This window comes from Equus asinus, chromosome 5, assembly GCF_041296235.1.
Source record: "Equus asinus isolate D_3611 breed Donkey chromosome 5, EquAss-T2T_v2, whole genome shotgun sequence".
NCBI lineage: Eukaryota > Metazoa > Chordata > Mammalia > Perissodactyla > Equidae > Equus > Equus asinus.
In genome coordinates, this window is record NC_091794.1 from 59671471 (window position 1) to 59696913 (window position 25443).

The window sequence follows — 25443 nt, forward strand, 5'->3', positions numbered from 1 at the left end:
TATGACTTGGCCCTCCACCCCCACCTCTTCTATTCACTCTAATCTAGGTTTCTTCTTCACTCCTCCACAGAAATAGCTCTTTTCAAGGTTACAAATGACCTTCTATATTGGCCATTCCAAAATTTACTTCTCTAATTCATACTTTCAGCAGCATTTGACACAATTGTTTACTTCCTCTTTGAAACGCTCGTCTAGTTTCCATTACACCGTACTCTCTGTCTCCTCCTACCTTGTTGGCTATGGCTTCTCAGTCTCTGTTGTGGTTCTCAGTCTTAGGTTCACTAAATGTTAGGAAGCACCAGGGGTCAGTCCTGAACCCTTTCTCTACCTGCATTTTCTCCCTAGCTGATCTCAGCTAGTCTCATGGCTTAAATAGTGTTTATATATGGGTGTCTTTCATCATCATCATCATCTTAGCTAATAAATGTTGATAGTTGCCAGGCACTATATTCTAAATGCATTACGCTCATTTAATCTTCACAATGTGAACTAACTAGAATGTAACTTCCATGAGAGCAAGAACCTTATCTGTAATATTCAGTGTCTGAGACATGGAAGGTGCTCAGAAAGTAATTGTTGAAAGAATGAATGAAATTTTGTAGACATTAGAAGAAAGAATGCCAGCAAATAAATGTTTAAAATTATGCACCAGAGATTAAAATGCATGAAACAGAAAGAGTTGTACAGTTTTCACTGATAATACCTAATAGGTATTGTGGCATTAAAATGCAACTTTCTTATAAGTATGTTATGTTATTTCAATAGACACTTGTTGAGCATCCATTCTGTTATAGGTATCATCCATGCTAGCTGGATTCAGCGTGTAAATATCAATAAAATATATTCCCTTGTCCTTAGAGAAATTATAAACAAGTGCCTCATTTTGCCTTCATGAATGATAAATCATGTTTTAGATAACAAATCACTAACTCCTTTAAACTGAAATCTGTCTTATTTTCCCACCATTCTAAATGATTTTGTTGAGTTAGGTGGTTAGTTAGTTAATTACGTGGCTGAGATCGCGAGGTTTCTGATCAGATGTAACTGATGCGAATGAGCATCATCAGTAGCTACACATAGGGACCATTTGTGTGTATATATTATTGTATCACAGTTTGATGAGCTTAGCCCTTTACAAAGGTAATATCTCACTTACATTTTTAAAACGAGCATTAACAGAGGAAACTTTTGCAGATGTAATATATACCAATAATAGAAGAAAGTTCTTTAACGAGTATTCAACTATATCCATTGCAAATTAGCATATTTTTAACTTTAGCAAACATTTTACAAAGCTCAGATGGTGAATACAGCCACTTGAAAAATTCATTTCATTTTAGGGTTTATATTTCAGAGGTTTGATTGAAATCTATTTTGAAACAAGTATTCTCGAAGTACATTAACATTTTCTGCATAATGCCAGAAGGGACTGAAATGACATTGGGAGATTTTTATAAATCAGATGGTAGAACAGGTGTGGATATACAGCTAAAAAGTTGCAATTCAGTCCAGATGTAGTTATATTAAAACCAGAAAATTATTCAGCTGTGTGTATGTGAATGGAGGAAAGTGGTAGGGCTGGATTAAATCAAGCTAAGCAGATATCAGAGATTTAAAATTTGGAAATAAATTATATTCTAATAGGATCAAGAATTTAATTCAGAATGCCAAAAAACCCAAAAAATGCTTCTAAACCTCCACTGTGGTTTTTTATTCTGAACTTTGAACCAACGCAATATAACATGAAGATAATTGTAATTTATAGGGGCTTAAAAATATTACAAATTATGGATGGATAAGATAGGCAGAGTTAAATTCTTTCTTTTCTTCTTCTTCTTCTTTTTTTTTTGGTGAGGAAGATTGGCCCTGAGCTAACATCTGTTGTCAATCTTCCTCTTTTTGCTTGAGGAAGATTGTCACTGAGCTAACATCTGTGCCAAACTTCCTCTATTTTGTATGTGGGATGCCACCACAGCATGGCTTGATGAGCAGTGTGTAGGTCCACACTGGGGATTTGAACCAGCGAACCCCAGGCTACTGGAGTGGAGTATGCAAACTTAACCACTACGCCCCTGGGCCAGCCCCTATTTTTTTTATCCTGGTTAAATCTTCTCAACTGGCAAAATGAAGATAATACTTTGTCTATCTCATAGGAGCAATCCTGATAGATTTAGAGACTTTTGAATACTTTAGAAAGTACTTTATTTTCTGATGAATTTGTACAAATAAATAAATTTGCATAATTAAAAACTGAAAAATACTAGTAATATAAATGGACAGCCTAGAGTGAACTAAGTAGGAAGGGACAGAATATTAGCTAAAAACATTTATGGGATAAAAAGGAAAAAGATAGGGTTAAAAATAAAGTAAAGGAATAAGTGGAAGATAGAGAAGTTTAGATCTAAAAATATTTAAGACATTTTCAAATAGAGTCACACAAGCATACAGACATCAACTTTAATGAACCGGTGTGTTTTACAATCAGAATGCCTACAGAGGTTTCCGTATGCAGCACTAATGCTACGCAAAACTGAGAAAGTGATGGAGTGCGTCATCGGCCACACAGAGCACTGATTCTCCTTTCCGCATCCTTTCTCCTCGCTGTCTTGGGATGGCAGTAAAATAGGCAAAGGGAAAGAATTTCTTCCAAAGAGTGCTTTCATGCTACAAAACCACTTTGTGCTAATTGCATTTAAAAAATTCTACCACACAATTGTATAATTTAAAAGTAGCAAGCAAAAAAACCAAAAACACTTTATAATTTTAATACTGAAGAGATCTGAAGCCAACACTCACAGATATGTGAAAAGATTTAGCTATGGGGATGTTTATCACAATATTATTTTAACAGAAAAAAAATGAAAACAGTTGTCCAAAAATAGGGTACGATTAAATAAATGATGATTCATCCAAAATCAGAATATTTTTGACACAGACAGATTTCATAATAGAGGAAATGGAGGGGAGATTATAAAACTCTGTTATTCCACTCTTATAAAAATATATATTCAAAACAGAAAGTCTGAGAGGATACACACCAAACGTTTATAAGTCTACGTGAATGTTGGCATTTCCTAATCAATAGTGAACGTGGCTTATTTTGGTAATAGCAAACAAAAGAGTCATATTACACTAGCCTAACAGTAAACTATGCTAACATACCCATAGCCATCTTATAGCCCATTTCATAACCTATGGTTATGGTTTATGTAACCCATCACCAGCTGTCTACTGTCCTCGGGACCTCTTCCGCCTTCTCCTTATGGAAACTTGTGTTTAATCCAGGACTGGAAGTGGCCTGGTACGGTAGCTCTCTCTGAAGTATAAATTAATGGTAACAATATTTATGCTTTGATGCTCACGGGCAGTGGAGTTCAAGGGTTAAGAGCCCAAGTGTTGGCAGCACAGTTCTGGACTCAGGTTCCAATTCTAATGATGAGCAGCTGTGTAGCTTTGAGCAAATGACTTAAATTCCTCTAAACTTCAGTAATCGCATTTTGAAACTAGAGATAATAGAAGTGCTTAACCCAGGACGGTGATAATAAGGGGGTACACTGTGGCTGCTGCATTGTGCCAGTCATGTGGTTAGTGCTTCCGGAATGTTTGCTGTTAGAGTGTACAAGGAGAGCTGCCTGAATTCATAGGAATTACTCTTTTTTTTTAATGATGTAAGGACAGTCAATGCTTAGCTAGCGGGAAAGAGATGCGGGTAAGAGGTGAGAGACTTTGGACGTGGGGTAGAGGGGATAGGTCATTTATTTCTCATTCAGATAGTGTCACTGTTCCTCATGCCCCTGGCCCCTAACCGTGGATGATCTGCAAATGTCTATCAGCAGCAGGTGTGTCGTGTGCCTGCGTGAGTCCACGTGCGGAGAGTGCCTGGCTGTGTCCATACAGGTGTTAGGGACAGGGCAGATGAGAGCTCCTTCCCCTCACCGCTTGGCTGGAGTTGCCCTGAGGATGCAGCATGCTTAGTGTAGAAGCCACGTATGACACAGATCTGTCCCTGATCAAGCCTAGCCTTCACCATAAAGCGCCTAAAATTGCTGAATGACCAGATTAATTGGTGATTGGTGACCGAATGGGCAGAAGAAAACTTAGGTAAGGGCAGAGGGGAGGCGACTGCAGTCAAATTAGGCCGCTAGAATAGAATGTGAGAGAGAAAGAATGGGGTAAATCTTTCTGAGAGAGATGGATTTAGAAAATGAGGCAATGCACAGAGTCCACAGAATTAAAAAAAAAAAAAAAAGATGGCTAAAATTTACCCTAAGGTCCTGAGGGGGATGGTACAGAGAAAGAAAAGTCAGAGAAAATGGCAGGCTAAGATCTAGCCTTTAAAGAGGAAAACCATGCTGGAGGAGAATGAGGAGAGGAGAAGGTTGCAATGGCACCGGTGAAAAATGAGTAGAGAACAAACCAGAATTACAGCATATTAAAGGTGAGAAAGGAGTCTTAGAGAAGAGACATCCATCCTAAGGAGCAGATGCCTAAGATCATTGTAGAAAATTCAAAGATTCAAACATCTGTAAGATGAACACAATACGTAAAATAGGGATAATCTTTATAGGAAAGCTCAAGGTTGGGAGCAAATGAAAAAGCAAGGAAACAAAGATAATCTTACAAGACTCCAGTGATCAAAGACCAAGTGGCTTCTACTTTATTAGACTGCATATTCCAATGGTGACCTGGTTCTATAAAAGAAATCTCTGGGTTCTGGTTAAGACTATCTGGCTTGCAACGTGTCTAGAAGCCCTAGGAAAATCATGTATTTTTGTGTTCCCGTTTTGGGTATAGAAGCAGCCCATAGTGTCCCATTATCAAGCTGCCCTCTTTTAAGGACTGTTGGATTTAGTATAATCAAGGACCACTGCAAGACTTCTTGGGTTTTTTTGTAAAATCAGCACTTCTCCTCTTTTACTGGAAGCCAAGATTACATTATTCCTTCTGGAGTTCAAGGTTTCAAAAGGAATCATAAAGGCTGGTCAATTCACCACAGAGAGCTCCCTCTGAAAATTGTGCCCTGCAGGCAAGGCCCCACTGGGATGCTGTTCAGGGACTCTTCCATCTGCCATACTGTGGATGACTCCCAAACTAATCGTAGCCACTCCCTTCTTGAGTAAGCTGTTCTAAGAGCAGCTGAACTACTGTTACAACCAACCAAGGCTGACCGCAAGGTAAGTTACTGGAGGGAAATGGACCTTTGGGCAAACAGGAAGTAAAATTTATAGTTTTCCTTTGTTAGTAAAGGAGTATTTAAGGAAATTCTAATACTTTTATCCTAAATGTAATCATTTGGCTTGCTATTACACCAGGAAAATCAATTTACAATGCAGTTTATTATTTAAATTTTTTTTTAATTTTTGTTTTATTTTTTGTTTTTTTCAATCGCAGTACTTTGGTTTATAACATTACATAAATTTTGAGTGTATATCATTATATTTTGATTTCTGTGTAGATTACATCGTGTCCACCACCCAAAGACTAATTCCAATCCATCACCACACACATGAGCCATCACCCCTTTCACCCTCCTCCCTTCCCCCTTCCCCTCAGGTAATCACCAATTCAATCTCTGACTCTGTGTGTTTGTTGTTGTTTTTATCTTCTATTTATGAGTGAGATCATACAGTATTTGACTTTCTCCCTCTGACTTATTTCACTTAGCATAATACCCTTCAAGTTCCATCCATGTTGTCACAAATGGCCGGATTTCATCTTTTTTAATTGCTGAGTAGTATTCCATTGTGTGTATATACCACGTCTTCTTTATCCATTCATCCTTTGATGGGCGCCTAGGTTGCTTCCAAGTCTTGGCTATTGTGAATAATGCTGCAATGAACATAGGGGTGCATGTATCTTTATGCATTTATGTTTTCATGATGTTTGGATAAATACCCAGCAGTGGAATATCTGGATCATATGGTAGCTCTATTCTTAATTTTTTGAGGAATCTCCATACTGTTTTCCATAGTGGCTACATCAGTTTGCATTCCCACCAGCAGTGTATGAGGGTTCCCTTCTCTCCACATCCTCTCCAACACTTATTGCCTGTCTTGCTAATTATAGCTATTTTGACAGGAGTGAGGTGATATCTTATTGTAGTTTTGATTTGCATTTCCCTGATAGTTAGTGATGTTAAACATGTTTTCATGTGCCTGTTTGCCATCTGTATATCTTCTTTGGAGAAATGTCTATTCAGATCTCTGGCCCATTTTTTAACTGGGTTGTTAGTTTTTTTGTTGTTGAGATGTATGAGTTCTTTGTATATTTTGGATATTTATTCCTTATCAGATATATGGTTTGCAAATATCTTCTCCCAATTGTTAGGCTGTGTTTTCGTTTTGTCGATGGTTTCCTTTGCTGTGCAGAAGACTTTTAGTTTGATGTAGTCCTATTTGCTTATTTTTTCTATTGTTTCTCCTGCCCAGTCAGACATGATACTTGAAAATATGCTACTAAGACCGATGTCGAAGAGAGTACTGCCTATGTTTTCTACTAGAAGTTTCATGGTTTCAGGTCTTACATTAAAGTCTTTAATCCATTTTGAGTTGGTTTTTGTGTACGGTGTAAGATAATGGTCTGCTTTCCTTCTCTTGCATGTGGCTGTCCAGTTTTCCCAATGCCATCATTGAAGAGACTTTCCTTTCTTCATTGAATGTTCTTGGCTGCTTTGTTAAAAATTAGCTGTCCATAGATGTATGGGTTTATTTCTTGGCTTTCAATTCTATTCCATTGACCTGTGTGTCTGTTTTTGTGCCAGTACCACGCTGATTTGATTACTATAGCTTTGTAGTATATTTTGAAGTCAGGAAGTGTGATACCTCCAGCTTTGTTCTTTTTTCTTGGGATTCCTTTTGCTATTCAGAGTCTTTTGTCGTTCCATATAAATTTTAGGATTCTTTTTTCTATTTCTGTGAAAAATGTTATTGGAACTTTGATAGGGATTGCATTGAATCTCTAGATTGCTAAAATGTATGGACATTTTAACTATGTTAATTCTTCCAATCCAAGAGCACAGAATATCTTTCTATTTCCTTGTGTCTTCTTCAAATTCCTTCAACGACATTTTATGGTTTTCAGTGCAGGCGTTTCACCTCTTTGGTTAAATTTATTCCTAGATATTTTACCCTTTTTGTTGCAATTGTAAATGGGATTGTATTCTTAATTTCTCTTTCTGCAACTTTGTTGTTAGTGTATAGAATTGCAACTGATTTTTGTATGTTGATTTTGTATCCTGCAACTTGGCCATATACATTCATTATCTCTAAAAGTTTTTTGGTGGATTCTTTAGGGTTTTCTATATATAAAATCATGCTATCTGTAAATCATGACAGTTTCACTTCTTCTTTTCCAATTTGCATCCCCTTTATTCCTTTTTCTTGCCTGATTGCTCTGGCTAGGACTTCCAATACTATGTTAAATAAGAGTGGTGAAAGTGGACATCCTTGTCTGGTTCCCGTTCTGAGAGGGATAGCTTTCAGTTTTTCTCCATTAAGAATAATATTAGCTGTGGGTTTGTCATATCTGGCCTTTATTATGTTGAGGTACTTTCCTCCTATGCCCCTTTTTTTCAGAGTTCTTATCATAAATGGATACTATATCTTGTTAAATGCTTTCTCTGCATCTATTGAGATGATCATGTGATTTTTATTTTTCGTTTTGTTAATGCAGTGTATCGTTGATTGATTTGTGGATGTTGAACCATCCCTGCATCCCTGGAATAAATCCTCTCGATCATGGTGTATGATCTTTTTAAGGCATTGTTGTATTCGTTTTGCTAGTATTTTGTTGAGGATTTTTGCATTGATGTTCATGAGTGATATTGGCCTGTAATTTTCTTTTTTTGTGTTGTCTTTGACTAGTTTTGGTATCAGGGTAATGTCAGCTTCATACAATAAGTTAGGAAGCTTCCCCTCCTCTTCAATTTTTTTGGACAAGTTTGAGAAGGATAGGTGTTAAGTCTTTGAATGTGTGGTAGAATTCACCAGGGAAGCCATCTGGTCCTGAACTTTTATTTTTTGGGAGGTTTTTGATTCCTGTTTTGATCTCCTTACTGGTGCTTGGTCTATTCAAATTCTCTGTTTTTTCTTGCTTCAGTTTTGGAAGGTTGTACGATTCTAAGAATTTATCCATTTCTTCTGGATTATCCAGTTTGTTGCTTTATAGCTTTTCATAGTATTCTCTTATAATCTTTTGTATTTCTGAAGTGTCCATTGTAACTTCTCTTCTTTCATTTCTGATTTTTATTTATTTGAGCCTTCTCTCTTTTTTTCTTGGTGAGTCTAGCTAAAGGTTTTTCAATTTTGTTTATCTTTTCAAAGAACCAGTGCTTTGTTTCATTGATTTTTCCTATTGTTTTTTAGTCTCTACTTCATTTATTTCTGCTCTGATTTTTACTATTTCCTTCCTTCTACTGATTTTGGGCTTTGTTTGTGCCTATTTTTCCAGTTCCTTTAGGTGCACTGTTAGATTGTTTATTTCAGATTTTTCCTGTTGAGGTAGGCCTGTACTGCTGTAAACTTCCCTCTTAGAACCACTTTTGCTGTATCCCATAAATTTTGGCTTGTCGTATTTTCAATTTCATTTCTGTCCAGGTATTTTTTTATTTCTCCTTTGATTTCTTCATTGACCAAATCGTTGTTCAGTAGCATTTTGTTTAAGCTCCACATATTTATGGCTTTTCTGATTTTCTTCCTGTAGTTGATTTCTAGTTGTGGTCAGAAAAGATGCTTGGTATTATTTCAGTCTTCTTAAATTTATTGAGACTTGTTTTGCGGACTAACATGTGATCTATCCTGGAGAATGTTCCATGTGCATTTGAGAAGAATGTGTCTTTTGTGGTTTGGGGATGGAATGTTCTGTATATATCTACTAAGTCCATCTGGTCTAATGTGTCATTTAAGGCCAATGTTTCCTTATTGATCTTCTGTTTGGGTGATCTAACCATTGGTGTAAGTGGAGTGTTAAAGTCCCCTACTATTATTGTGTTACTGCCTATTTCTCCTTTCATGTCTCTCAATAATTGCTTTATATATTTAGGCGCTCCTATGTTGGGTGCATAGATATTTACAATTGTTATAGCCTCTTGTTGGATTGTTCCCTTTATCATTATGTAGTGCCCTTCTTTGTCTCTTGTTACAGGTTTTGTTTTAAAGTCTATTTTGTCTGATATAAGTATTGCTACCCCAGCTTTCTTTTCATCGCCATTTGCATGGAGTATCTTTTTCCATACCTTCACTTTCAGTTTGTGAGTGTCTTTAAATCTGAAGTGTGTCTCTTGTATGCAGCATATATATGGGCCTTGTTTTTTATCCAGACACCCCATGCCTTTTGATTGGAGTATTTAGTCCATTGACACTTAAAGTAGCTATTGATAAATATGTACTTATATTGCCATTTTGTTACTTTTTTCTGGATGTTTTGGCAGTTCTTCTCTGTTCCTTTCTTCTTCTTTTGCTTTCTTCCCTTGTGGTTTGATAGCTTTCTTTAGTATTATTTTTGAGTTCCTTTCTTTTAATTTTTTTGTGTATTTATTATAGGTTCCTTGTTTGTGATTACCATGAGATTCATACATAATAACCTGCATATCTAGCAATCTATGTTAACTTGATGGTCTCTTTAGTTTGACCTCTCAGTAAAGGCTCTACTCTTTTACTCCCCTTCTCCCACATTTTATGTTTTTGATATTATATCTAACCTATTTTTTTGTGTGCATGTGTATCTGTTACCCAATTATCATGGAAATAGATAATTATAGTACTTTCATATTTTGACCTTCATATTAGCTATATTTTTATAGTTCTTTATGTGTTCCTACAATTTATCTTGTTAATTCTCCTAATGCTCCAAGGTAGGTAAGGAAGGCTATCAAATCCCCATTTTACACATAAAGTAAATGAGTCAAGGAAATTAATAGCTTATCCAAAAGGTCTGTAAAAAGGCATAAACGGGCCAGAAAGCAGAAGTATGTGACTCCTGCATCGGTATTTTTTTCAACTGAACCATATCACTCATTTTGATTTTTTTTTCACTTAATAGAGAAGCTACTAATTAAAGAATGCAGTACTTATGCTTGCTGCAACATGAATAAAATTCAAAATCATTATGCTAAGTCACAGAACTGAGACACGAAAAATCACATGTTGAATAGCTTTATTTATATGAAATGTCCAGAATAGGCAAATCTATAGAGAAAGGAAATTAATGACTGGTGAAGGAGGGGCAGAAGGGTAAGGGGAGTGACTGTTAATGACCATGAAGTTTCTTTTTGGGGTGCTAGAAATACTCTAAAATTAGATCATGGTGATAGTCATACAATTCTGTAAATACTGTAAAAACAGTGAATTGTACACTTATGATGTGTGAACTTTATGACATTTAAATTATTTCTCAATAAGGCTATTTTTTAAAAATTCAATTAGGATGTTAAAGTATTATATGCAAAGTAATTTCATTAAAATATTTTTGTATTATTTATCATACCAAAGAGCTTCCTAAAAGAAAAAAAATCAAAAAGGGCTTTCACTTGGAATAAATGTGAAAGTTGGTCAAATAAATTTTAGGAAGGACATTAAAGTTGAAGTAATGTATCTGAACTCTGTCTTCCAATATTTGTGACTGCTGACAAAAAGTAAAGGACACTTTATTCTACCAGGTGGAAGGAAAATCATTTAAGTAGACTGATTTGTGGGTCACAATGACCTCTGAGAGTATTATCAATTGAGATAAATTTGTGCATTTTGGAAGTAATATTCGTATGAGCTAAACATGAAATTATAAAACTTATGTAAATAAGCCTTTAAAAGAGAACCAATAATTTAGTCTTCAAAATTTCATTTTATGTGTTTACTTTCTTATGAAATAGATGAAATTTTGGCATTAAGAGTTAGGCTGCTATTTACAGCCTATGATTCACTCTTAAACCACTCTTAAACTATATGGACCAGAATTTTCATATGTATTTAAATTCTTGAGCATCTATATTTCAAAAGGTAAATAAAGGGAACACATGGGAAAAACAAAGTTAAAAGTTTTCATGTAGAAAAGCAGTGATCATAAATACTATACTATACTTGAATGAAAGTTGAAATTGTTCAATGGTGATTTAAAAGAAAAAGTACCAAAATGTAAACATAGGAACATTCATGTAACTTTGAAAACAAGCAAAAGACATGAGAATTAGAATCAGAATTACAGGGTATTAGTGCCTGAAGAGGCCTCCAAAGCCTTAGGCCAACCCATTCATCACCTAGGTGTGGACATACTCATCAGGGCTACATGGCTAATGTCAGGAGGGTCATCATCTTTTGACTCTTGGCCTAGCATGTTTCAATTAATACCACCTTGGTGAGGAATGTGGGGTGGTGGGCAGAGGCTGGAAGACACAACAGAGGGATAGTTATGCAGTTTAAAATGGAGAAAGATCAGTTTATTCTAAAAGTGAATTCTAAAAGTAAGAGATACGGGCATATAAAATATTAGAACAACTTTTAAAATGTATTTATAAGGAAACACAACAATGATACAGTATTTAGCAAAGGTTTAAAAATTCAGGGTATAAAGAAATATATTTCATGTTAGTTAAAAAAGTATAACATGTTAATACATTTATTAAGAGAGAGAAACTAAGAGAGAATAAGAAACAACTAAGAGCATGGACCAGGCCACAGCATAGAAGTTCAAGAGAGATGTATTAAGAGATTGCAGGATACAGGAGAACAGATGGTACAGTGCTTGAATGCTCTGAAAAAAAGGGGTGGAGCAGAAGGGGGGGCAGAGAACAAGGCCAGGAAAACAGAGGGAAGATGTTCAACTGGTGCCAGAAAGGAAGCCTTGTTGTGATGCTCACTGCTCAAAGCCAGCTCTGCAACCACGGAGAGGTCAGTAAAATGGCTCGTAGGAAGGGGTATAAACAATGCAAAATGCTTAGAACTGGATTCCAGATTATAAACTATAATAAGCTATTTACAAAACTCATATTAAAAAGTAAATTTAAATACTTTCTATTGTATTCTTTTAATAAATAATTATATTTCTTTTTTTTGTTGAGGAAGATTTGCCCTGAGCTAACATCTGTGGCAAATCTTCCTCTATTTTGTATGTGGGCCGCCACAGCATGGCCACTGACCAGTGGTATAGATCTGCACCCAGGAACTGAACCTGGGCCACCCAAGCGGACTGCACCGAACTTAACCACTAGGCCACTGGGGCTGGCCCAAAATAATTATATTTCTTAAAAACAAGACACAGAGTTAAAATATGAGTGGTATACCACTCTGCCCTTATTTTAATTTTCCCAAAGAAAATCTAAAATGCTACGCCCATTATGTTAACCCAGTGATTTATCTGGGAGAAGATATTCACTCTGATGTACAGGTTTTTCCCTTTTCTAATGGTTGTCATGATTTCTGAAAAGACGTTAGTAAGCTGGAAAATCTATAGATGATGATTATCAAAGTAATAGAAAATCTTAAGCATGTTAATTGGTTAGTAATAGAAAAATTAGGCCTGCATTTAAAAGAAAGTAGACTAAGAAGTAAGATTGTTGAATTTCATGAAAATTATGAAAGTAAATGTCATAAGACGGTAGAGAAAGTAAACCTAAACAAAATAATTTGAATGACAACGAAATTGGAGCTAGAGAAATTTATAGAACATTCTTGATATAGAAGACCAAAAAAATCTGTAAGAATGGCTAAAGTTAAGAGAGCAGGCGCATACAACTAGAGTGGAGCTGGGAGGTCAGAAGTCCTGTGAAGACCCGTGAAAAAATGGAGAACACTTGTACGCCAGGAGTTAAAATGCAGACTGAGCTAGTTGGCTGGCATGACATAGATGCCCAATAAATACTTGCTGAGAAAATGAAGTCAATCCCAGGACATGGTCCGCCCAGCGCCAACAGATGGGAACAGATGAGTCGTGGTAAGAGGCTGGTGAATAGGTTGGATAGTGGGCAAAGATAAAATCAGATTATAACAAGCAGAAAAGAGGTAGTGAGAGGAGGGGAGCAGAGGGGCTTTCCTGGACGAGTAGAGGTGGGAAGACCTGCGAAAGTCCCCCACGGACTCCAGAAGGGAGAAGAAAGTCTGCCAAGTTTGGGATCCGACACTGCCAAGACCTGGAACTTTGCTGTCTTTCCTGCACTTGCAGATCTCCGGCTTTCCCAAACCACTGCAATCACTTTTGTAAAATGCATTGGAAACAATACTTTGGTGCAATCAGTTCACCAGGGTATTTGTGGATAAAGCAAGAGATACATTTATGAACATTTTTCTAAATGTTCTGACAATTTCCATACTGAGACCCTGGTATGGGAATAAGATTGTCGTGGGGTAAAAAAAATAAAACAAAACCCAGCGCCCTTCATGAAGAGGTTTACAGGAAGTAGTCCTTATCATTATCAGTTGAGAGTATCTTTAAAGATCCGTCCGCTCTGACCTCCCAATGTTAAACGGTTCCAAACAAGACACGAAGACAAGACAACGCATGTAACACACAGCCTTTTAAGACGGTTTCTTTCTCTAACTCAGTCTGAGCGTTACCTGTGGAGTGAATCTATTCAACACCAGCAGCAAAAATAAAACCCTAATTTAGTCTTGAAATTCTGTGCCACTTTGCTCTGCACTTAGGCTGTCCGTCTAAACGAGTGTGTATTACGTCTGTAACTACACAGCCTCCACGGGAAAACTGAACAGAAGTGTCCTCGGCTGCACTTCGATTTGAATATAGACTGTACCTAACGAAGGTGAGGCCTTAATGATTATAAAAAGTGTGGCTAATTAGTATATTGTTTTAGTGAGCTTTTTAATTGTAGGAGGTGGAATGTGAGCTAAATCTTGGAAGATGTGTAGAGTCTTTGAAGAAAGTTTGTTTATTGTTAAAATAACATTAGAAGAAATTTAAAAAAGGGAAAAAAGTCACTCATATTTCCCTCAACCTAAAATTTATTTTCAGATCTTCATGTGCCTTCTGGTTTCAATTCGTAAATATACCTACTTTGACATAATTGTAATTATAACGTACATACAATTTTGTGGATTCTTTTTCCTATGTAATATTATAATTATAGCATTTTCCCATGTAGACACCCAGTGTTCATCTTGCCATTTTTAAAGTCTGAATAATGTTCCAAGTGATGGTGTATGATAATCAATTACCCATTTCATTAGTGTTGGGGATAAATTATTTCTAATCGTTCACTATTAAAAAGATGATCTTTGCATATAATTTTCTTCTTCTGAAGTTTCCTAAGCATGAATTTTCCAGGAGATCACTTGATCACAAACACTTCTATGGGTTAGAAAATACAATAACAATTTTTATCATGAAATGAAAGGAAACTATATTATTAAAGACTGTACTAATTTAAAAGGAGGTAAATGTTTTATTTTTATTTAGTTATTGGTAATTACACATTTTGTGCTTGTTTATTATATTTCCTGTGTTAGTTGTCTGTTTTCTGTTTTTCAACCATTTGCCTGCTTGGGGTCTTGGAGTTTTCTCATACAGTGGAGTAAATTCTATATATGGTATCGATAGTAACCCTTTGCATACCATATATGATACAAATATATTTTTCCATCTTCTATTTTAGGTTGTTTGGCAGTTTTTGAAATCAGAGATTTTATATTTTTTATAGGCAAAATCTGTTAATCTCACCCTTTGCAATTTTTTAAAATGCTGCTTTCTTCCTCTGTGATTTGGATAAGTTCTGTATCTTTTTTTGGTGCTAATTTTTCTTGTTATTTTTTCTTACTTAATTTGAGATTTATTTTGGTGTATTTCCTTTATTTGGTTTTAGTTATCCTTATACCACTTATTACCCAATTTTTCTTTTTCCCATTTGCTAATGATCCTTATATTAAAACTTGAGACTTCTTCTGGATTTGCTCTTCTGTTCTAAAAATATGCATTGCCACTTTCATAGCCGCAACACACTCCCATAATAACATCTTCTAAATGTGCTAGGGCTACGTGGCCAAACATGGTTCTTACTTTCCACAATATTTTTTAAAAATACTTTTCCTAAGATCTGACCCAAGAACAACTGACACCTAGCAGTGGTAGCAGAGGATCCACTCCGACGCCACCTGGCGTTCTGCCAGAGGTGGAGGCAAGGGCCCAGGCGGTGTCCAGTGTTTCAGGGACACTGCGGCTGCACCCACTCCCAGCGGCTCTTGGGGCAGGATTTTGGCTGTTTCTGGCAGCCTAATTTCACTGGGTTCCTAATCATTTTCTGGGCCTGGTTCTTCCATCTTCTCACCTTCCTTTCAGAGATTCTGAATAGTCAGTTTCTGCTACTTGCAACTAAGAAACCTCACTAATGCACTTCTTTTAAATTAAGCCATTTCCAATTTTTTACTATGCTACAGTGTAAACATCCTTTTTCCTACTTTCCTTATGATTTTTTCAGCTAGTAGCAAATATGCCTCATCATAGGAACCACCTGGAGCACTTATTAGTGAGTCTCAGAACGCTGGAGACACTCAGTATGTCTGAACGGATGTACGAGAATGCTCACGTTCAATAGGTTCCTTTATTACCCCCCGCATGCATCTCCACAATCCCAGATGTTCCTGTGGTCAGGCAATTTTGGAAAACACTGCCCCAGCTTTAATTCCTAGAAGACTTCCCAGGTCAATGGTCTATTTTTGTAAAGGGGGGGGGACCTCTTATTTTATTTTTTTAAGGAAAAAGAGTTCAGTGTTTTCCTGTGCCTTTTTGGAATTGACAGAAATAACCCTAACACGGTCTTTGACCTGACAAAGACCCGGGTTTGCATCTCAGCTGTGTGACCATGGACTACTTCTCTCTGTCGGACAGGGAAAGTAAAACCTTCCACATCGGGACAGCGCGAGGGTTAGGTGAGGGAAAACCAGCCCAGTGCTCAGTGCCGGTCAAGTGACTGGCAGAGAGAGGGTTCACGGTTACGGAAAACGTCTTCCCTTTCTTCTCTTCTTGTCTTTATTCCCATAAATCACTTTTTTCAAAAATGGAAAGGTTATGACTTAACCTTAACTACCTCTTACATGCAATATAAGATATCATGTTCTCTAATGTTTTACTGTTCTTCTAACAAACTAAAATATTCAAGTAAACTGCTTATCTTATAAGCCAGACTAAAAGGACTACATAAAAGAGAGACAGAATAATAACCTTTGATTTGGGGGAAAAACTGCATTTTGGGGAAAGTTATTGAAATAAGTGTGAAATGAATATTTCAGCAAATCTGTCCAAAGTTTGCCCTCCTCTCTTAAGTCTAAAAGAAACAGCATGGCATATTCAGAGTTTTATTTTATCTATAACTTTGTTTATTTGGTTTTATAAATAGATAATACATTCAAATTCTTCAAAATATTTTTTAAAATCAGTACACAGTTGAAAATTATTAGATTGATATTCATAATATAAACAGACCTATAATATTTCTTTCTGTTCATATCTTTGTCTGATTTTGGTAACAAGGCTACCTTGAACTTGTAAGATCCTTGAAAGTTGGTCGAACTTGCTTGTAAAACAGTCTGGCCTTTTCTTTGTAAGAAGACATTGCTTCAATTTCTTTAATAGTTATAGGACTATTTAAATTTTTTTAGTAAGTCTTAATAAAACATTTTTTCTAATAATATGTCCATTTCATCTAATATTTCAAAGTTGTTGGCATTGGTTGTTGACAGCATCCACTTTTATTTATTTTTTTACTCTTTATCTGTAGTCATTGCCCCTCTTTCATTTCTTATATTTTTCATTTGTGTCTTCTCTCTTCTTCTGATCAAACTTGCCAGAGGTTTGCCTATTTTGTTGGTTTAAAAAATTCAGTGTTTTGTTTTGTTGATCTTCTTTATCACATCTTTGTTTTCTGTTTCACTGACTGCTGTCTTATTTTTATTATATTTTTTCTCCTGTGTTCTTTGAGTTTACTCTTTCCTTCTTATGAAAGTATTTAAAGCTATGAATCTCCCTCAAAGTGCCACTCTGGTTGCACCCCACAAGTTCTGATATACAGAGTTTTTAATATGATTCAATTCTAGATATTTTACATTCATTATAATATCTGCACAAATGAAAAACCCCAGTGTGTTTTTGTCAACTTGTGAATGATACGAGGATGCCACTATCACTTTCTATTCAACATCGCACATGAAGCCCTAGCTAGTAGATACTGTCCTGAACCAGGGATTACGAGCGATCCAACTGGAATGCTCCTTAGGTCCAAAGAGAAAAAACAAGATACAGAGAAATCTAACACACTTCCAGGTAAAAGAATGAGCTGCCTTTCGAGGAAAAACAATCAGAGCTGCAACAGGCTTGTCCTTTGCAACACTGAAAGCAGAAGGCAAAGCGTTAGCACCTACAGCTTCTGTGAGAAAAGAACCAGAAATCCTACACCCAGCTGGGATCCCGTTACAGCCACCACGCTGAGAAGGACATTTTATTTTACATTTCTAAGGAACATTTACAAAACTTGATCATGTACTCAACATACAAAAAGAAAACAAATTCAAAGAGGTATTATTATAAGTCACATTATTTAATCAGAATATCCCCAAGTTAAATAAATAATAAAAAAGTAACTCTCTCCCAAATCAATTAACTACTCATAAATTAAGAAATATACTCCTAGATAACCTTTTGACCAAATAAAAAAGTGAGAAATTACAGAGTATTTAGATAATATTGAAAAGGAGAATAATTCATATTCAAAGTTATGAGCCATAGAGAAAGTTTTACTCAAAGCAAAATTTATACCCTTAAATGCCTTTATTATTAAACAAAAAAGATGAGAAATAAAAGAACTAAGTCTTCCCTTCAGAAGTCTGAAAAATAAAAACAAAAAACGAAAAGAAATGAGGAAGAGGAAATTAATAAATACAGAACTGAAAAGTAATGTTATGAAAAATAAAAGTAATAGAAAGCATAAAAAAATACAAAAGCTAGTTCTTTGAAAAGACCAAAAAAATAAGAAATAAACAAAGACCTTGCAAGCCCTAAAGGATAAAACAAAAATAGGTAAGAAGTTTTCTAATTCAAAAATTAGATATCAGGTATAATCACAGAAAAAGAAGATATTTAAAAAATAAGAGTATTATATGCCATAATATGGGTACAAATTTTAAATCTTAGAGAAAAATGAGTGATTTCCTGTCAAAATATAAATAATCAAAACTGATCTGAGAAAAATTGAAAATTTAAATAGTCAAATTACCACAGAGAACTCTGGAAATATTAAATAACTACCATTGAAAGAGGCACTGGAATCAGAAGAGTTTCATAATTGAATTTTACCTAATCATACTGGGTTCACAGTCAAGTTTTATCTAATTTTTAAAAAACAGATAATCCAATGTTATTAAATCTGTTTATGGGGGGCTGGCCCAGTGGCGCAGTGGTTAAGTTCGCACGTTAAGCTTCTCGGCGGCCTGGGCTTTGCCGGTTCGGATCCTGGGTGTGGACATGGCACCGCCTGGCAAAAGCCATACTGTGGCAGGTGTCCCACATATAAAGTAGAGGAAGATGGGTATGGATGCATGTTAGCTCAGGGCCAGTCTTCCTCAGCAAAAAGAGGAGGATTGGCAGTAGTTAGCTCAGGGCTAATCTTCCTCAAAAACAAACAAACAAACAAGAACAAAAAAAAAACCTGTTTATTTATGAAGTTCACTTAATTTTAACAAAAAATTCTAATAAAATTAGTGTCCTCTAATAAAGGAAAATTTATAGACCAATCTAACTTATATACTGAAATGATATATAAAATAATAAATGATGTTGGGTTTATCTCATGAGAGCAAAGGTGCTTCAGTGTCAGGAAACTTAGTAACATTAATCCATCTCACCAGTTGGTTAAAGGAGAAAAAACATGCTATTATATCAATAGATGCTGAATAGGCATTTAACAAATCCAAAAGCATTTCTAATAAGACATCTAAGTAAAATTGGAATAGAAGAAAAATATTTAATTAAAAATAAAGAATATTTACTAAAAACCAAACATCAAATATAATTCCAAGTGGCAAAACACCAAATGATTTCAATTACAATTAGGAGGCAGACATGGATGCTCACTGTCACCATTATCTTTAACACAGTCTCAGAGGTTCAAAGGAATTTAATAAGACATGAACAACACAAGAAAACAAAATAGTAGATATAAACATTGGAAAAGAATAAGTGAACTCATTTTGGGGCATGTTGGGGCTGATGATATAACTGTATAACCAGAAAATCCAAGAGACACCAATAAAAAGCTACAAAATTAATATGAGAATTTTATAAAGTTGATGGATATAAGATAAATATATAAAAATCAACAGCATTTCTCTATCCTATCAACAAATACCAACAAGTGGAAATAGAGAAAATAGTCCATTAACAGCAGATGCAAAATGATACTCATAAATTTTAAGAGAATGGCAACGAAACATACTTTTAAAAAACTACAAAATCATATTAAAGATATAAAACAGCATTTAGAGAAATGAAAAGATATACCATATTCTTGAATGAGAAGACTTATATAATATTAAGAAGACTTCATATCACTAAAAATGTCAACTCTCCAAAAACTAGTATATAAATATAATGCAATCCCAATTAGAATCCCTGTTGGGATTAGAATTGAATGAAATTATGTTAACGTTTATGTGGAAGAGTAACTGCCTGTGAATATGTAAGATAAGTATAAAGACTGGAGGAGAAAAACTTTACTATGTGTCTATCAGAGCCTTTGGATTAGAGGTAAATAAATGATCTTAAAGTTCGAATCAAAGAGTAACTGCCTCCAGGGGCCGGCCTGGTGGTAGAGTGGTTAGGTTTGTGTGCTCTGCTTCAGCGACCCGAGATTCACGGGTTCAGATCCCAGGCTGGGACCCACACACTGCTCATCAAGCCATGCTGCAGCGGTGTAACACATACAAAATAGAGGAAGATAGGCGTGAATGTTAGCTCAGGGACAACCTTCCTCAAACAAAAGAGGAGAATTGGCAATGGATGTTATCTCAGGGCGACTCTTCCTCACCAAAATAAATAAGTAAGTAAACTGCCTCCAAATATATATTTAAAAAGTAAGCACAGTGGAGAGAGAAAAACTTACCATGTTTATGGTAATAGCATATTAGCATATTTATGAAAATATGCTACTAAGTCACTATATTTAAATGAATATGATATTAATGGTCCCTCAAGTAAATCAGTGGAACAGGAGAGACAATATAGTAATAGATGCTAGCATATATAAAATTTTAACATATGACAGATAGTAGTTCTAATTAGTGGAATAGGATGGATTATTTAATAAATAATACTGATATAATTGGCTATCCACTGGAAAAGAATAAAACTGGACCCCCATATCTCACCCTATATAAAAAATAAATCCATATGTATTGTTAAATGAAAGAAAACTCAGGAGACTCTATGTACAATCTAGGAATGGAAGAGACTGCTTTAACCAGGACTAACTAGAAACAATAAAAGATAGTAACTTGATCACAGCAAAAGGAAAACCTTTGATATGGTGAAGTTTACCATAAAAAGTCAACAGACAAATTATACGTTAGAAAAACATTGAATACAGAAGATAATTACTATACTGTATAAACTGCTCTTAAAAATTATCAAGGAAAATTCCAACAGTGCAACAGAAAAATGGCAAAATCTATGAATAGGTACTCACAGAAGAGAAAATTAAAATATCTGATTTTTAAATTTACATATGACCTTATGTTGCCTCCAAGTTCATGTGATGGCTCCTGTCTTCTCTTCCAATGCCAGTTTCTCTCCAGACTCCCCTAGTCTGTGGTATGTTCCCATCATTCAAGGCTCCCAAGCCAAGAGGCTCAGAGCCCTCTGTGACTTCCTTCTCTCCTTGGCTGCTCAGCATGTGTTCACCTCCCTAGGCCTGGTAGTCCCCGACCCCTGACTCTACCTCAGCCTTGCCATTGTGGCCACGGAGAGGGCCAAGGAGACAGAGTGGGAGGGGCACGAGCCTTGGAGTGCCACCAGGCTTGCTTTCACTCCCTGCCATCTACCAGCTACGTGGGAACAGGCATGTCCTTTCTCGGCCTTGATTTTCTCCTCTCTGATGGGATAATTATACCTGCTTTTCAAGGTCACTGTGAGAACTGACAGAAGGAATTTATACACAGTGCCAGCATGGTGTCTAGTACATATTAGGACCTAAAAAATGTCAGCTCCCTTCCCTACTTGAGTTCCTTACAATTAGTCTAGGGTCTGGGTTACCAGCAAAGATATTTTCTAAATGGCTACTTGGCTCCGATTGCCTGACATTTGGAACCCTTCCACTTGTTGCTAATAGCCTAATTTTGCTAAAACACTGCTTGTGTTATATCATTCTTCTGATTACCAATTTTCCATGACTCCTTACTGCCTTTAGGAAAAAGTGCAGACTCCACAGCCTTCCTGCCAAGACACTCATTCCTCTGAGGGAGAAATGAAAAAACTTTGCCCAAGGTGCCCAAAACACAGTCTTTAATCTTTTCATTTGGGAAAATGAAGGCATGCCTACAAATTTGGATTCACCTTATATAACAGTGTATGCCATGTTTTCCTTCATTACTCTAAACCACCATCCACTGAGGTAATAATATACTCAAGTAAATTCAACTTTGTTTGCCTGAAATTTTACTTTGTGCTTGAAACGTGTGTAGTACATTCATTTAAATCTTTCCACTCAAAATGATGGAATAGGAAGGGATGAGAGCAAGCACTGATCACAGACATGTTATTGACATAGTTACTAATAATTAGGCATATATGTAACACAAATAATTGAAACAAGATTTTGTTGTGATTATAAGAGAAATAAAAATTTAGACATTTCTTCATTATGGCTAGTTGCTAACAATGGCAAGAAATAATTCTCTTTTACCCAGGACTTGTTTTTCCAGGTCATGGCATCTGCTTTGCAAGTTCACTTCCTGCTGTGTGGACGTCTGAATCTGCTGAGACCTCAGGATGGCTGCATCTGACAATACTTTCAGATTTTTCATTTCTTCTTCAAGGCATACCTTATTTCTCTGGCACAGTGTCAAACTTTTATTTAGTATCTCTATTTCTGTAAAGAAAATACAAAGTTTACAAATAGACAAGACTGAATCATAAAACATTTTCTCCAAAAAATGATTATTTTCTCTCAGAAAATTAACACTTAAAAGCCAGGATGAGGGGCTGGCCCCGTGGCCAAGTGGTTAAGTTCGTGCGCTCCGCTGCAAGCGGCCCAGTGTTTCGTTGGTTCGAATCCTGGGCCCGGACATGGCACTGCTCATCAAACCACGCTGAGGCAGCGTCCCACATGCCACAACTAGAAGGACCCACAACGAAGAATATATAACTATGTACTGGGGGGCTTTGGGGAGAAAAAGGAAAAAATAAAATCTTTAAAAAAAAAATAAAAAGCCAGGATGACCTTTCTCAGAGTTTAATGACACCTGACAGCTAACCAGAAGGTTAACTTTAAATTTAGTAGTTATTCTGGAAAACAAAGAAGAAAAAGGATTTTACTGCTAAACACTGCATGAAACATTTTAGTAGTTTTTTTAGCCTTTAAATTGTATTTAATGGCAAATCGGCCTGCTTTTTAAATATTTACATAAATGAATAACATAATATCTGTGTAATGTTCTGGGTTTTATTGAAATTAAACTGTTTTCTTGGCAACGTGATTGATAAAGTCAGTTTAAATGTGCTAGCATGAGCTGGTCTGGCGCATTTCTAGGAGAGTAACTAGGATATGTGCTACACAAATTACGAAGAGAAGTGGTAGGGATGGAGAGGAATAAAAGGATGCAGTGTCTAAAACTAACAAATTGATGGGGAGAAAGTATTAGTTAATATATCTTAATGATTCTAAAAATACTCTGCCTCCTCAAAATGAGGCCAGAATTTCATCATAATAATCATTTGTCATTGTTCACTTAGATTAAGTTTAATAAAAATATGCCTCCACAGCATTATGTTGATTTAGATACACTAATCTGTATAATTTCCTGAGAAATGCATGGCACACATCATCCTTCAAAATGATCATTATCAAGCTCTCCCTTCATCAGTCTTGTTAGCACTGTTGCCTTAAACCACTATGAAAATATAAAGACACATACAATAATGATAAAATACTATAAAATTGGTACAACCACAATTAACGGAATTGATGAGGATGTGATCTATGAAAAAATCTAGACAGTCTGCTTTTCCAGAGAGTTCACTTGGCATTCCCTTCCTTGGTTAGCTCATCCTGGGCCATGTGAGGGGTTTAGCATGTGATTGGGTGTCAAAGGAAGTCGTCTCGGTTGATTGGTCTTGGAGCCACCACAGTAGAAAGAGCAGTCACATGGGCCAGTGAAGACCAGAAGCAGAGATCCATAGACATGGCAGTAGAGGTGATCCGGGCGGTAAATGGTTACAGGAGAAGAAAAGCACCATGCTAGAACAAAGCCCAGGGAACAGGGCAGGCCTTGAGGGATGGCGACTAGTAGGATCAAGAATGTGGTCCCCGGAGAGAAAGCAAAATGTCTTTCCGTGGGTAGAAAGTACGTCTGGAAAACACGTGACATTTAAGACAGACCTAAGGCATGAGCCCAAGGTGTCTGGCACCTTCTTCACTTTCAATTCCTGCTCAAAATGGAAAAGCTGGGCAAATAATTTTATTTTATTTATATTTTTATCCATTTGGCAGGGACCAAATAAGTGGAGTTCTACTATATTCTAATGATTACTTTATATGGGAATTTTTTTCCTAGGAATAGCCATATGCTTCTAAAAACTTGTCGATATGCACCCATTTGTGTGCGGTAAACTGTTAACACACTAGTACATAACATTTTTAAAGAATGTAGTTAAAACAAATAAGGAGGCTCCAGTTTTACTTCAGGCAAAAAGTCTTCCTGGGTATTTTTATATCCATAAAGGTGGCTTCTTATGCTGAATAAACGGTATCATACCCTAACCATATCCATCTATGTTTAAGTCAGAATGACACTGCAGAGGAGCACACACGCGCTGTCACCTGTTTTGTCATTTGCCAGAGTGATGCTGCTTGGGTTAGCAGGCTGACTCTGTTGGTGTACACTACTAGCTGTCTCTAAAATAACTACTCATGTCAACATGACTTTCTATCTGACATCAAAAGAATAAGAATCTGCAAAACAAATTCATTTGTGAAATATGTTCTAACACATGGAAAAGTACAGCAAGATTTCAAAACTAACAGGGGCTACAATGTTTCTAACATGAAATTAGGAGAGAAAACTCAACAGACATGAATTCACTCACCTTCAGGAACCTACACAGGCCTGTACCTATGGCATCCTGGTCAAACATTCAATCCCACCTTTGTCATTAATAAACTTCCTATGTGTCAGTCATGTGTCCCAATTTGGGGTTCAGAAGTTATGACCTCTACCAGGTCAACCTATTCCAGTCATTGTAGTCACCATGCGCTTGCCCTGTTTCAGCAGCGCCCCGTGAGAAAGTCCTCTAACCTCACACCCGGCCTGCCGCGGCTCAGATGCTACTTCTGCCTAGAAGTCTTTTGTGGCCCAATCTAGAAGTGACCTTGATCTTCCTGGAACTCGCACCAATTTACACCATTTCTATGGCACTAATCATATGTATACATAGGATCTACTATTGAGCTGTAAGTCATTTTAGGTGACAGGTAATGTCTTACTCATTTTTCATTCCCCCCATAATTTCTGCCATGCCATCCTCACATTAACAGGGGCTCAATAAATACCCACTAAATGAGTAAAGGCATGACTGAGCGAAGCTTTGAAAGAGTTTCTAATATACCACTAGCTGAAGCTCCTGAATATGTGTCTATCTTACCTCACCCTTCACTTCAGAGGCAAGCATTTTGAGCCCCAGATAATTTAATTTCAGACTAGGTAAGGCAGTAAAAACACACATCCGAAAGAAGATAAGCAAATAGGACTACCATATCCTTCACCTCATCAATTTTACGAAAAATGTGAACTACATATCTAAGCCTAATTCAGGACATGAATTTTAAAGATTTTATTTTTTTTCCTTTTTCTCCCCAAAGCCCCCCAGCACATAGTTGTATATTCTTCGTTGTGGGTCCTTCTAGTTGTGGCATGTGGGACCCGCCTCAGCATGATTTGATGAGCAGTGCCATGTCCGCGCCCGGGATTTGGGCCAACGAAACACTGGGCCGCCTGCAGCGGAGCGCGCGAACCTAACCACTTGGCCACGAGGCCAGCCCCCAGGACATGAATTTTAAAAGTTTAAGAGCTGTTCAGTCAATAGTTATTTTGAGAGTGGAAGCAAATTGATTCTACACTTGTTACCATATTCTGCCTTGGTAAAAAAATTTTTTTTCTGAAATTTCTTTTATTAAAATAGGTATGGGGGGCCGGCCCACTGGCTCAGTAGTTAAGTGTTCACATTCCGCTTTGGCGGCCCGGGGTT

At 36.4% G+C, this 25443-nt stretch overlaps 1 protein-coding gene across 4 annotated transcripts in view; it reads right to left on the minus strand.

Annotated features, from left to right (window-relative positions):
• The window catches only part of LEKR1 (leucine, glutamate and lysine rich 1), a 189814-nt gene that overhangs the window by 68055 nt on the left and 96316 nt on the right, over positions 1 to 25443 (minus strand). For all 4 annotated transcript variants that reach the window (XM_070509609.1, XM_070509607.1, XM_070509608.1 and 1 more), the window contains one exon: positions 21884 to 22069. In XM_070509609.1, the coding sequence (XP_070365710.1) occupies positions 21884 to 22069 (186 nt within the window). The remainder of the gene's footprint in view (positions 1 to 21883; positions 22070 to 25443) is intronic.